This window comes from Buteo buteo, chromosome 2, assembly GCF_964188355.1.
Source record: "Buteo buteo chromosome 2, bButBut1.hap1.1, whole genome shotgun sequence".
Classification (NCBI taxonomy): Eukaryota; Metazoa; Chordata; class Aves; order Accipitriformes; family Accipitridae; genus Buteo; species Buteo buteo.
Genome location: NC_134172.1, coordinates 51,237,936 through 51,252,981, shown reverse-complemented (window position 1 = coordinate 51,252,981; position 15,046 = coordinate 51,237,936). Strand labels below are relative to the sequence as shown.

At 46.2% G+C, this 15,046-nt stretch overlaps 1 protein-coding gene across 1 annotated transcript in view; it reads right to left on the bottom strand.

Moving 5' to 3' along the window:
- Positions 1-9,668, bottom strand: part of HECW1 (HECT, C2 and WW domain containing E3 ubiquitin protein ligase 1) — a 271,938-nt gene extending 262,270 nt beyond the window's left edge. The window contains exon 1 of the mRNA XM_075054515.1: positions 9,476-9,668. Coding sequence (XP_074910616.1) covers positions 9,476-9,505 — 30 coding nt within the window. The 5' untranslated portion in view covers positions 9,506-9,668. The remainder of the gene's footprint in view (positions 1-9,475) is intronic.
- Positions 9,669-15,046: the final 5,378 nt, after the last annotated feature.

Below are 15,046 nucleotides of genomic sequence, written 5' to 3'. Positions count from 1 at the left end.
AACTACTGCATAAAACAAGCCAAAAGAACATGCAGATTTCCATTGGACACATCACTGAGGCATGAAGAAAAACAGTTCAGAAGACTAAGACTGAACATAGATATTTTGGGCCAGATCAAAAGAATGGGACTTAGGCAGAATTTAGGCATTAAAGTTGAAAATGGTACTCTCAGCTACTGAGCCCTGCTTTAAACATAACAGGATTCAGGGATCTGGTGGTCTGCTCCTGTGCATTCCAGAAACACCAGTCTTGACATCCCACTTGCTACTCTGCATATAAAACACATGAACCAGCCCTCAGCAAAGGAACCTAGAAACTCCCCTTCTATTCATTAAATCAGAGTTATGCTCCCTCTTGCTCTCTGGCTTGATGAATCTTCAAATCTATGTAGAACATAACAACTTTGGCCAGATGGGTGTAAATCATGTCCCACACTCACACACACTTACAGGAGCTCTCTGCCTGTTAGAGCACATTCCTGGAAAGTCAGATCTTGGTCTGATCTAAATCAAGTGCAAGAGAAATAATAATGCCTCTTCCTGGAGAGGGCAGCTCCTCCCTGAGCAACAGGCCCTACTCAACACACTGGTTTTGGAGTATCTGCTTCCAAGGACCTGCCTCCCTTCAGGCACTGTTAACCAGCTTTGCACCTAACCCAGGGCACAAGCACACCAAGGGGACGGAGATGCAGCAAGCTGCTTCTGCCTGCATTACACTGGAAATAAAAGCCCTGGGGGGCGCAAAGCAGGAACCCTATTGCTGCCTGCACATAAACCAGTCTCATGCAGCCAACTCTAGCTAATCTGTTATGCCTCTTTTTGGTGCAGTGCTGCATAAAACATGGTTATAATGTCCTGGATGCTTAAGGCCCTCTTACCACTTTTCATTTCAGCATGTGGGTGGCCCCTCTTGTGGTCCCACAGGGATTATTTGGATTAGCAATACTGCATTTATATCCCTTTTGGTCCAGGTAGCTAAAGGAGATGAACTGGGTTTTCCAGTGAGCTATTACAAGGCCATCAAGTAGATTGATCTCCTGTCCATCTCTCAGACCTATTACAAGGAGGTCACAAGTCAGCCAAACACATTATTCACGATGACCCTTCCTGAGCTACTAGATGATACAATGTTAAATCAGCAGACTCCTCCTCAAACATCTTATTCCACATCTTCCCCCTGCTGAGCTCACGTGACCGCCCAACTCATGCAAACCCTGAGCCTGCTACCACCACTTACGTACCAGCTTTCCTAAGGTGCACTGGCTTTCCAAAGTCAGCGGGACTCCCTCAGCAACTAACATCATGCGTGCACACACAGAGCTGGCAGAATTAGGTTGGGAAAAATAGGTCAAAACAGGCATATATTTAACTTGGAGTCCAAACCTCAGAATTGTATTTTACCAACAAATAATTCATACGCACATGCAAAAAATCCACATTTGATAACCATTAGAAAGTCATTCTGATACAAATTAGGCAATCAAGATATTTTACAGAAGCACAGGCTCTGCCAGAAACATTTCTATTCCTGCTCCAAGTAGAGGTTTAAACATACAACCTCTCCCTCACAACGCTGTATCCTTCCTTTTTTCTGTAATCAGGCAACTTCTTGTATGATCTTTTGGAAGGTTATTTCCTACTCATTTCCAACTAGAGCCTTAGACTTTTTTGTTGTTTATTTGTTGTGGGTTTTTTTGTGTTTGGTTGTTTTTTTTTAAGATGGTGACAGCGCAAGGTTGAGACACCCCTGCAGAGAGCCTGGCCTGGGCCACTACCCCTATTCCAAGCTTCAAAAAGCCACCTTTACAGGCAGGTCCAGGCAGACGTACAAGGAAAGGAGAGAGGGCATGAGGGCAGTCTTCCCCTTTCTATAAGTTCTACAGCAACTTCCTTGGGCTTGTGATGATCTTCCAAGCTGGACAAGACAATATGGCTGACACCTAGAAGAAGTTACTATGTGGCTCCAACAAGCAAATTGAGCAGCTGATCCTTAGATCAGATTTCTAGAAGACACCGTCTGCTTCCACGCTCCTCTAGGATCCACCTCTAGCCAAACCTAAGCAGCACAGTTGGCAAGTTGAATGCACGCAAGCACCCAGAACACTTCGCCACACCTTTGCTACAATTTTGCTGCATTTCCTGCAGCAGGACTGCTTGTTATTTTACTCCCATGTCCCAAACTTTTTCATGCCCACCCCAGCAACAGTAAAATCTAACACTAGGTTTGTAAACTGCCCTAAGCACTTCAGGATAAGCAAGTGTCCTCTCTGCACCTGCTCCTGCTTTATACACAGTTGAGTGCAAAAGACACAGATATTTAAGAATTCAGACACTTACAATTAGGTGATACATGTTTTTAATTAGAAATGCCCTAATATAATTGCTCAAACACAGACACTAAGGTTTTAGCCTAGATTGTGCTATTGGGTACAGAAAATTAGTCTGAGTTATTAACCCCCATTTTAATTGTCTGAGACATAAGATTGCACGGCCTAGGAACAGCTATCTGTGTAGCAAAGAGCATTGGAAAGAACAACAGTACTTCGCAATTACCCAGTTCTTGGGGAGTGGAAAGGTTGAAGGGGGAGAGAAGGCTATCAAAGAGAATGCAAACTCCTGTGCAGAGTGGGAGAACCTTTGAAAATCTGCAAAGAGGATGCTTTGAGAGTGACAGTTCTGAGGAACATGAAGGAGTAGTACCGAGTCAAATTTCAAGAGCCACCAGTGGTTCTACACCAGCATGCAGTTTCTTGACCAACATAAGAAATTCTTCCTTTAGTCAGGCGGGAAATCTTATTCTTTAATGGCAACTTTGCTCATATTAAAAAAAAAGGGTAATTTCATTTCACACAGAAAGCAAAATCCTTAAGGAATGCTAAGAAATGGAAACCAAGAAGGTGGTAAATCAGATAGCCTAACTCTTATAAGCCACCATAGTGATGGGCCTTGGAAAGGAGTTCTATCACAGGACCAGGTGCTATGTTGGAATCCTTTTCTAGCCTAAGATAGTTCAGCTCATTAGCCTTTAATACCTGGTCTGCGTAGTAACTCCTATGGTTGTTTCTGCTTTAGCCTGCTGATAAGAGTAATGAGAAAGAAATGTCAGTGCTTCATGCAGGCACAGCAAACAGCCAGCTTCCCTGTGATACTCAGCTCTGTAAAAAAAAAAAAAAAATTTAAAAAATCACAGGAGGCCAGATGGCACTGCCCCTCACCAAGCAAAGTTCCCAATAACTTTAGGAGGAGCATTGTTCATTTTTAGACCAAAGGATTTGACTCAATAATACTTTATCTCAGCATCAAGTCTCTACTATGACTCAGGGTACGTATGTAGTATTTCTGAATCATGGTATTGACCTCGCATTGACTACCATTTGAGAGCATGGTGCAGTCAAATTAAGCAACTTAAAAGTTCATGAAAAGATCTCATTCCTGATCTCTGCAGCTTCCACGGACCTGTAACCAAGGCAGCAGACAACCTAATGGCTAATGGGCCTTTCATGAATCTTGAACAGCATCATCTTGGAAACGTGTGTTCTTGACTCCAAGATTAAACATTTCATCCACTTCACCCCCTTTTCATGTTAAGCATGTAGCAACTAAACCTTGCTATTTAAATCAAGATGCTGCTTCAGAGAGTAAATCTGTCATCATCTTTGTTTTCTTCAGGCAACCATGGAGTCACACACAAAAAGTACTATGTCAAACAAGAAGTATATGTATTTTCATATTAAAAATCCTAAGGCCTCTCCCATAGCTTTTTTTTTTTTTTACACATCATTAAAGACACTTGACAAATAACCCAACACTTGATGGATGTTCTGCATTAGAACATGAATTCTAAGTTTAAATTTAAATTTTCCTGAGGCTGCATTAAGATGTAGGCACAAGACAATATCACCTACTTTAACAACACTATCAGCTTGACAGGGCCCAGATTTCAAAGGAAAGCACCTAGCTGCCCAAGGACGAGCTTGGGACATCAGATGATCCCATCCATCCCACTAGTTTGTTGAGCACTTGTAAGAGTGCCCACAGATGCCCAGGCAGGTAGCCCCACACACATTTGTTGTGTCCAGCTGGAAGGAGGACTGCAGTTCAAATGGTTCAGGAAGTGCCTCACAACAGGCATCCAGCTCATAAGCAAAGCTGGATTATCCCCAACTTCATTGCTTCTTACCTAGCTTAGGTAAGTCTGTACAACATACAACACACATTCTGCCAAAGGGACAGACTTCAGCAAGATTGTTTCAGGGAGAAAGAGGAGTCACAGCAAGACTTAAGATCCAGTGAACAGCTCCTTGACCCGCCTGCTCCATACAGCCAAGCACTCAGGCATTTCACCAGCATACAGCAAAGAACAACTTGTTTGACCATCTCATCAAGCACTCCCCCTCTCTTGCTCTCCTGTCTCCCTTGGGAAAAGCAGACAATTTCCTGCTACACCTCTTCTGCTTACACATTGGGAGGGGTATCCATCAGTCTTCCCCTCTGCAAGAAGTATAAAGTGGGTAGCACATCATCAGATCTTCCCAAGCTTGCAGGATGCCATCCTACATCTTACATGGAGACATGAAAGCACTTCGCTGGCACCAGAACAGCATGCTCCTCCTTTCTCTAAAACAATAGGCCTGCTGAACCACACATTTCAGGACCTGAGAAACCTGATTTGGTAATTGAAGGTGCACATGGCACATATTTTCTTATGGTATGGAAAAATTAATTATACCACATGACAGATTTCAGTCCTGGTGTTCAAATACTCATTAACAAAACTACTTTAAAAGGGGCTAATAGAAACAAATGCCTTTAACATCACAGACTTCCCAGATGACTCCTGCTATGAAGATGGATGACAAATCACTGTCAGTCATCTTTAAATTCCATATTGACTACATTGAAGCAATTACCCATTTATTTTTAGAGCATGTTCCATTTTAAACACAAGTGATTCAGTCCAAGAAACATTCTATACTGCATCACTATTTCATGGGTTAACAACTCTCAAATTTAAATGGATTTTAATTCTGGGACAAACACTTGCTTTTTTTTTCCCTTGTGCCTCTAGACATTGGTTGGGAATTTTAATTCAGGCTTCAAACCAAACAAAAGTTGGTGTTCTACAAGCATCTGCAGAGAAATATAAAAATATCTGGAAAGTGTGAAAGAGTGAGCCTGTTTTGCTAAATGCATGAAATGAAACCTCAGCGAAGGTCTCAGTAATAGCCTTCCTGACTGCTGTGCACTCTCTCTCCCACAGACCTTCTGCTCTGCAGCAAGGGAACACTGCCTGCGCTGCTGCGTCCTCAAAGAACTTTGCAATACAATGGAGCACAGCGATTCCCTAGGGAGCATGGTGCTGATCATTTACTTCGATATGTCAAACAAGAGCGTCAGGATTTCCCCCTTTTTTAAGGTCTAAAAGGAACAGCTTGCTACATCACTCTCCCCCAGCCCCCAAGACATCTCAAGGTTTATCTGCATTGTAGGCAATGTTCTGGACAAAAGGATGTGGGGCTGGGGTCGAGCTTAGGCTGCTCCTAACTTGTGGAAAAGAAGTGTGAGATGATAAAAGTGGAGAGTTGGGGAAGGAGAGTCCTGAGGAGCTGAGGTTTCTGTTGCTGCCACCAGTGGAGGGAGAGGACAAGCAGGAGCTGCAACAGGTACTGCAGCAGGAGAAACCCACTTCAGGCTCAGCTGCTGCCTTGCTTCAACCCAACTCATCCCTCCTTTCCAAAGCAAAAGCAGGCTGTGGGGCTACAGCCAGCCTCTTGCCCCCAGCAGCCTGCTGCCCTTGACAACAGCCTATTTTGCCTGTAGCTTGGACCAGTCTTACTGGTCCATATTCTGGTGAACTCACAAACATCTGAGATGAGGACACCATCTTGCCAAGGGACAGTCCCAGCACCTAAGGAGCCCTGCCTAAAGAACCTAAACTTCCTTCTTTCAGAGCTGATGATGGGGTACCGTAGCCATGGCATAGCTGATCAAAAAAGTCCAAGACTGACTCAAGCCCATTATACAGCTGCCTAGCCACTATTCATTAACTGTAACAAAAATGACCCTGGGCTCCCTACATCAAAGAACCTTGCCATTTCTTCTTAATTAATTCTAAGCATCTTGCTGGCCTCAAATCTCAGCTGGAAAACATCAACTGGAGTAGGTGGCATCTCAGTCTGCCTTTTGCTACTGGCTGTACTTTTATTTTTCCTGTGTTGCATGCCCCCCATCGTCCTGAGATCATCAGTAGAAACCAAAATATTGCTGTGTTTTAGGACAAATGCGTAAGTACGTAAGATCTAGCCTGTTTTAGACTTTATTAGAATTAACATTCATGATATCTAAGGCCAAGAGAAATGTATTTCTAAGGAATTAAACCAAACCCCTGCAGTGTTTGCCACTCAGCCATTGCAGAATCACAACAGCACATGAAATGTTAGGAGAGAAATGGGTAAAAAAAAGCCTTAAACAGAAGCAAAACTGACTCATCTCCTTATTGCCAAAACCGAGAAAGCCACTGAGCGTAAACAAACAACAGACATCCTGAAGAAAAGGGGGCGTCGCAATTCCTTTTCATGCTAATGGACAGATACACAAACTGGTATGAGCAAGACGATCCTCCAGCTACTCCGGCAAGCTGATCCCAGGGAAACGGCCGATGCTACAGCGACATTCCTGGCAGCACAGGTGCCACCAGAGGCCAGGGAGCATCTGCGGTGCTGGTGACTCCCAGCGCACTGATGGATCCTAGTTATATATGCTGGAAAGCTGTGACACCTGCAGGTATGATCCACTTCTGGAAGCCACACGTATAGTTGGATACCAAATGAAACTGTTTTGGGTAGTATTCACAAAGGCATACTTTGGCGTAGGCTGGCAAGCATCCCTTCTGAAGAACAGGAGAGAGGACGAGCCAGAGCACTTGTATAAGGCACTTGAGCTCTACTCCCCGTCTACAGGGGCCCACAAAGACTACAGTCTACACATGCTGAAAGCAGACCTTGTGGGTACCCCTAAGTTTAGAGGAAACTAAGCAGGTAAGACTTGGGACCAGGGAGACACTTAGAAAGAACGGAAGTCATTGTGAAGACAAGTCACATTCTCCAGCAAAGTCCATCATCACAAACTAAGATACTTTGGAGTAACTGCTTTTTTTTAATTCCTAAAAGCCCTTCTCCTTTAACTTTGTGACATGCTTAACCAGGGGGGCAACGGGGAGGTTGTCTTGTGGGATTTTTTTTTTTTTAAAAACAGCTTTCAGCATTGAAACCACAGCAGCAACCTTAATGCCTGCCTCCACAAGACAGATTTCCAACACTTTAAAAATAGGTAACCCAACCTCTTTGTTAGAGCAGCTCCTGGCCTGACACGAACTATTCAACACCATCACCCTCACAACTTGAATCCCACACACACATAGCACGTGCAAAACTCCACAAAGCTTCACAGGGATTATCTCACGATCGCAAAGGATGCTAGATTGCGTGCCACGTACATGAAACACAAAGCCACAGGAAGATGCACTTTAGTAACAAGTCTTAGCCAGTTATTTACTGGAATACAATAAATACCACGTTGTTTATTAGAATGCATTTAAAACACTGAGCATATGGATTTTGAATCAATTCTTTGGGATGTTCTGAGTGCGTGTACACAGTCTGTTTTCAAATATTCACGTTCAGATATTGATACTTCCCGATAAAGTCACTGAGTGCATCAGCTCATGCTCTGGCCTGCTCTGGTTTCAAATGAGTAAGCTGATGAGAAAGAGCTGATTGATACTAAAAAGGTTAGGAGTCCAAACCTCAGGTCACATTAAGGCAGCAACACACTAGAGTATGTATCACACAAGTAATACGATGTGCTGTCCACCACTAACTCACACGCCACTCACTCCTCACAAGCGCCAGCCATCTGACCAGACAGTCTTTGTTCTGAGCTAACTCCCTGCTCACTCTCCTGAAACAAATGAGTAAATAGACCCAACATTTCCTCCATAAGGACAGATACTCTTCTCTCCGCCCCATACTAGACTGAGACTGCATCAGCAGGATGAGTGTTGTGTGTTGACTAAGCATGTAATGCTTTTTACATCTACTTCTGGTTCCAGCATGAAAATCAACATTGCACCTGTGTTGTCCAAATGAGTGTGCGTTCCAGAGACAGAAGAGAAGTAGAGAGAGCAGCCAGGATACATACCGTACTCCACTTCTTCCTAAAACACACATACTACACAGAGAAATGATAATCCCTTCTTAGTGGAAAATCCAAATTTTCAAAATGAATCCCCAAGCTAAAATGAATTACTGTAATAACCACAATCCTTGTATGAGCACTAATCAGAAAGGCACAGCTGACCACCTGCTATGTGGCACCACTGGCACAGCAGCACCCTGCCCCTAATTACTGCCGTGTTCAGACAGGGCTAGGTGCCCCACAAAATGAGTCGGTAGTGCTGGTAAATACATGGACAAGAACACAGCCTGACTGTTGTACAGTCTCACTACGCACTTCTGCTGAGTGCAGCATAAAAAAAAAAAAAAAAAAAAAAAGGCACTACTGCAGCTCCAAACAGCAGGATGCAAAAATCTAAACCCAGGCCAAGTAATTTCTTCTGCAACTACAGAGAAACACACGGGAAACGATGCAAGAGACAAAAAAATGAATTGTATGTGCCTGTGTCTGTACAAACCCATTATCTATGCAGGCTGTGAAATGAGAAAAGCAGCATTTGACAATGCTACAGGCTGGGGCAATGTTCTCAACATACTTATAATAAGTTATTTTATTTAATTGCTAACGAAAAAATGCAGTTACATAATAACACAAGGTAATAACCAAAATATGAAGTCACAAGATTGGCTTACAGCAACAGAGCCGGGGGGAAAAAACGGCAGTTTGTGCTTTAAATTTTGCTGCATTGTCAAGGAGCCAAGAACCGAATCTGGGGGCTTCTTCTGTTACGGGGAAGGGCTGTAACCACCGAAAATTCAGCGCGGGACTCTTCATCACCGCCTGCGCGCATCCACAGCCCCAAATGATGTCAATCCCCGCCGGCACGTCACTCATCATAATTCTACACTATTTGCTCGCTAGTGAAATTCAGCCGACAGGCCGACGGCTAAGCCCGTAACCCACCAGGGCCCGTACGCTCCAGGGAGAGCACCCCCCCCCGGCCACCCCCCACCCGCGGAAGCGCTCACGGACACGGAGGGGGGTCCCATTCCCGCACAGACCGGCCGGCTCCGAGGCACAAAGGCGGGCACCCGCCGAGCCGGGCACGGATGACAGCGCACACCCACGACCCGTCACCGCATCTCGCCGCCCGGGCGAGGGCTGCCCGCCCCGGGAAGGGCCTCTCCCGGCGGCGAGGCCGCCGACAGCCCCATCCCGCCTCGCACTTCTCCGCTGGGAGGCAACGCCACCCCCTCCCCATCCCTCTCAGCCGGGGCCGGGCGGCAGCAGCCCCTCGTACCTGGACAATGCCGGCCTGGGCACAGCTCATGCTCCCCCGGCGAGGGCAGGTCTCACATCCCACACGTGCGGCTCAGGGCTGGCCGCCTGTCAGCCCACAGGGCGGGAGGACGGACGGACGGGGTGCCGGCGTGTCAGCCCCCGCCGAGCCGCACCATAGTCCAGCACCGGCTGATACGCCCGCAACGCCGCCGCCGCGCTCCCTCCTCCTCCTCCTCCTCCTCCTCCTCCTCCTCCGCCCCACCAGCCTCCTCCCACCCCGCCGCCTGTCGCTGGGTACCGGCCGCCTGGAGCCACCCACACGCCGCGGCGGGCGCCCGGCAGCGCCGCCCGGCCCGGCCGGCCCGGCCCGCCCCTCAGCGCGCCGCCTCCCGCCCGGCACGGCGCGGCGGCGGCGGCGTCCCAGGCCGCCTGGGGACGGAGCGGTGACGGCCGGCCGCGGTGGGCCCGCCCGGAGCAGGCCGTACCCCGCCGCCTTCCCTGGCGCCCCCGCCGCTGGGCCGCCGCGCCGCCCTCAGCCCGCTCCTGCCAGGCGGGCGCGGGCCGAGGCGCGACGCTGCCCGGCCGAGGGCCGGCCGCCCCCTCCCCTCAGCCCCGGCTGCCCTCAGCTGCTGGCACGGGGACGCCACAGTACACAACCCGGCGCCCCGGCGGGCGCCCCGGGAGCTGCGCTGCCGCAGGTGGAGGCAGACAAATTAACCTCTTTTCCTTGCTGCCCCTTCGGCTCAGGCCGGCAGCCCTCCCACCGACTCCCCACCAGCGCCGTAGTCTCCGGGGTGATCGCTGACGCCTTTTCCCCACGCACCGAGACAACAGCTTGGGGAGCGCTGCTGCTCTAGCAGCTGTACGTCCTCCCCTGGGAAACACGCACCCTTCACAGCCCTCACCTCCCCGCCTCTTCTCCTGGACAGTGCTTCGTGAACTGCACCCCGGACAAAGAAAGCCACAGTACCGCCGCTGGGAAGAGAGCGAGTTTCGAACTGCAGTTCAGGATCTGGGCAGAGGTGCTATACACTCACTCCTCCCACAGGTCTTGCATTTGTCCTATCCCCGGGGCAAATCTGCCTACCAAAAATAGACCAGGAGTGCTGCTGGGGCTGCAGGGAGCAGCGGCTTCCACCAGCAACACGCTGTCTCTGCGCCCACCTGTCAGAAGGGCTGAAGACCAGCTCTTAATGTCAGCTGGAAGAGGGGAAAGACAGAACAACGCTGCAGAGGCCTGCTAGCCCCCTCACCTCATTCTTCTAGAGGTATGGCTTTTAGACAATAGCATTTTTTTAAAACTATCCTGTTGGAGCAGATTTTTTTTTCCCCCCATGCTACTAAATACATCAATTTTTCAAGAGTCTTCTGGATCTTAAGCTGTATCCTGAAGCAAAGTCATGTTGATAAAAAAACACAAATAGGCCCAGTAACACACCACAATTGAAGTTGAGTTTGTTTCTAAAACCATCTTTGCGTCCTCCACTCACACAAATTTCTTTGGAACTAAAGATACACTGTGCTTGGTATCAGTGCGAGAAATATTTTTTATTCTAATTTTCTAATCAATGCACTCCAAAATATTTTCAGAGACATTGTGGCCCCTAATTTCCACTTGATCATCTCATTTCCTTTCTTAAAGAGGTGAAACAGGAGAAATTAGAACGTAGTATCAGCAGAACCCTCAGAAGAAAAAATCAAATTGAATTTGGGAAGGAAAATGGCTTGGTATTGTATTACATTGGCAAAAGAAGAAATAGATCTACAATCAGAATTACCAGCGTGCAAGACCAGTGAGTGGGCTAGTTCCCTGTGCAGTCAGAGTGGGAAGAAAGAGAGGCCCATCACAAAGCCACGCCAGCTCTTCCCCAGAAGCAGGGCAGACCCAAAGACATACCAGGCCATGAAGGCCACACCAGCAAATTAACATGCATCTTGGGACACGTCTGTGTGCAAACACGCTCTTCCGCAGGTGTTTGAGAAATTCAGTTGATGTTTGGGCAAGCACAGTCTCTCCTCATCCAGTGAAGCCATCTGCTGATCATAGATTGCAGTAGGCCATGCTAACAAATACCTACAAGGAGGCCTCCATCCAGATGTTTGTCTCCTTCTTTTAAAACTGTGTATCAATGCTTACACTGAAACTGCTCATGACAGGCATGTGCTTTTGCCCTTGCACTTTGAAAGTCTAGATAAGAAGGAATAAAATAAAGATGAGGGAAGAGTCAGAGGAATGGAAAGGTGAAGTAGTTTGCCCAAAGGTCACACAGCAAGTTGCTGGAAGAGAGCAGAGAACTGACCCAAGCCTCCTCACTCGCGATTCATTGTGCCCTCTGAGCTTTTCCACAACTCCTTCTGCTCATGTGGGTTCCTGGTATAATTCTACATCATGTATTAATCTCAGGTGTGCGTCTCGTCTTCAAAGGTGGACACATACGTTGATTCTATCAAAGACATTGAGTTAGCTAAAAGAGGAAATTCAATAAATGCGTATGCTCTAAAAACCAGTCTAAATTCAAGCTGGAGTTTGAGTTGCTGTTTCTGAGTTGTAGAGCCAGCTTAACATTATGGGTGTGCAAGGAGCCAAAACCCGCATCAGCACATTTCAGGACCATGAGACTTGAAGCAGAAGTCCCCTTGCCATGCTCTGTGGACCTGGGGAGAGGAACCCCTTTAAGGAGGACTGGGCATGTGCTTTCCTCTTCACTAGCTACCACCTCTGCTTTCCTTTCAGACTGAAAAGAACATCCTGAATCTCCTACACGAGCAGCAAGTTGAAAATTGTCTCCTGTTGGAATTTGAGTAAAACCAGGGAGATCAAAATTAAGATCGAGGCAAACTGCATACCCACCTCCCGTAGATATACATTCAAATATTGAGCAGAAGATGAATGTGGCAAGTGATTAAAAAAATGAACCAAGCTTTGATGAGGATATTTTGCCCTCCTGTTCCTCAAAAGAAGGAAATTACAGACATTGGAAATGAAGTGGTTTCTATTGTAACTTTGCATTTTACTGAAAAGGAGGAGAGTTGCATAAGGAGCTTTAAAATTAGACTAAAATTTGGCAGTTCAGATGCTCATCTATATTATAAACAAACTTCTGAATTTTATATGCCTACCTATTATAATACTCCCCAACGTCCCACAGACTAAGCAAAACAGCAAGTTTTGCTGTCCCACAGGCCTGTCAACAACTTTTGGTATCTTTTCATCCATAAGCTAAGGCATACTCATGCCTCATGACATGTCTACAGACAGCATAAGGCAAAGATGATTTGGGCAGCCAGTGACCAAGATGCATGTCTGTTTTGCAGGGAATTTTGCAGAATTTTGGCAGCCAGAGAGTAGTCCTGCAAAAGCAGGAAATAGGAGCAAGAAAAATTTGGCTTGGGGAGGGTGGAAAAAAGCAAGAGGAAGCAACTCTATCTTTCCTCACCAAATATTTCTGAGGGACATAGACCTATGCTCTTGAGTCAGCGCAGGACGGATTCCATTGCATTTCCAAAATCTGTCATTCTGGTGGCTCATTCACACCTGATATGTATCAGAGGAACTTCTACTTAGTATAGCATAGTATTCTGCACAGTTTGTAGTTATTTTAAAATGTTTTGATCAAATAAGTGAAAAACTGGGAAATTTCAGTCATTCTTAACAAATGTCAGGTACACCATCTGGAAAAACAGACAAATATGGTGGTTGTCATGTTACAGCCAATAAAAAAAACCCACTGGTGTCCTTCTCTGCAGGACTCTTGACTTGAGCTGATCTGGGTGATGATGGAAGGACTGGGTAAGGCTCTCACAGGGTTTACTCATATCTTACATTTGTAGGTGGCCAGGTGCAAAGAGACCAAACTTCCTCCAAAAGAGCTTTTCTGAAAGAAGAAATGGTCAGCCATTTTACTGAGCATGCTCCTGCCTTAAAGCTGCAGAAAAACTGTGAGTAACTTCAAGCTGCTTAAACGTTATATTGCCCTTTTAATCTGTCCAATATAGCATGGCCATTACCCTGCCACTGGCCCTGGGTGGCCATTGTGTAACTAAAGACTGGAAGGATGACTGATAAATGGAAATCCACCACCTTGGCAGAACTGGCAGAAGACACTGTGTTGTGAGGGCCATTTAACAGTTCAGAAGTACATTTGGGAATATCCTAAGTTTTTGTGCTGGATTCATCCCTAGCTGAGCAAGATATCATGTATTTCTCTTTCCTGCAACATAGTATTCACTAAATTTTACCAATAAACACAATTTTTGCCCGTTAAAGAGACTGCTACTCAGATGATATAGGACAGCATTTCTAGATGCTAGACTCATTTATGTCCAAGTGATATTCCCATACCTGGCGATATTCTCATACCTGGCTCACGTGGCTTCTCATTTTGGATTACTCGCTCTGTTGGGACTCAGAACTCCGTTACTGACTTTGACACACACAGAGCATCTTTAAAAAGGCACTTGGCTGATGCTGTCTAATGTCTTCTACTATATTTTGCCTTACACAGATGGGATTGCTCATATCTCAGCTGAATGCTATGCTTATGCATAGCAATAGGTGCTTGTCTAATGTAGGTGTTAGGACTTCAGGCTCCATCAGTGCTTTCTTTGAGCAGCTCTGGCGTGCAAGCTGCCTTTTTTCTTAGAGACTATATCCTTCCTTCCTGGCAGCCCAGATCTGAACATTTGGGGAGGCCATGACAGACACTGTCCTAGAAGACATGACCAAGGGTTATGATTGCTGGGGAATGACATGGAACAGGTCCAAGAGTGATTTCTGCCCCAGGGGGACTGCAACCCCTATAGCTACCAAACCTCTTCCTTTGCAGGAGCCAGCAGCATGCTATGCAACAGCCCAAACTCCATCCCTCTTTCATCCTGGGTGTAAAGAGGAGTTTTACAGAGGAATTTCTTTACACATGTACTGAATTACTGGAGCATTTACCCAACTTGATCAAAAGAATTCCAGCCCTTCGGCTGGAATCATTTGCATGGCCTGATTTTTGCAGTTACACCTAATTGCTTTACGTGTAGATATACACTGGTTTGACATTTGTCCCTGTTAGGTTCATTTTCCTCTACGTTGATTCTCTTTGTGGAGCAAATGCTAACCAGCCTCAAAATAGAAGGAGGTTAAATATTAGCATCCCTGGCAGAAGAGATACACAGTGATTATGAAACATTATTCTACGTGGGCAAACATACTGCATATTTTTTCCTGCATAAAGCCTATGATAATCCTTCTAAGACTCCAACTATTTTTACAACTAAGGCTCCACTTAAAGAAAAAAACAATTCTTAAAGCAAGTTCAGTGACACAAAGATTGAGCCCATATCCCAATAAGTTGTTCTGTCAGCAATGAAATGATTTAGATGAGTGTCCCTGTAGCTCCTTTGATGTATCCAGAGAATGGTGAGTTCACATCACAGCTGCTTCTCCCACACCAGGAAAGTGAGGGTGGGAATACACATTATCAGGGTCTCTTCTCCTCTCCCTGGCTGTCACAAAACTTGGTATATTTGAGACTCCCCCATCTAATATGCATGAGAGGTCTCAGCCAATTTAAAGATTACCTGGATCACATAGACACTC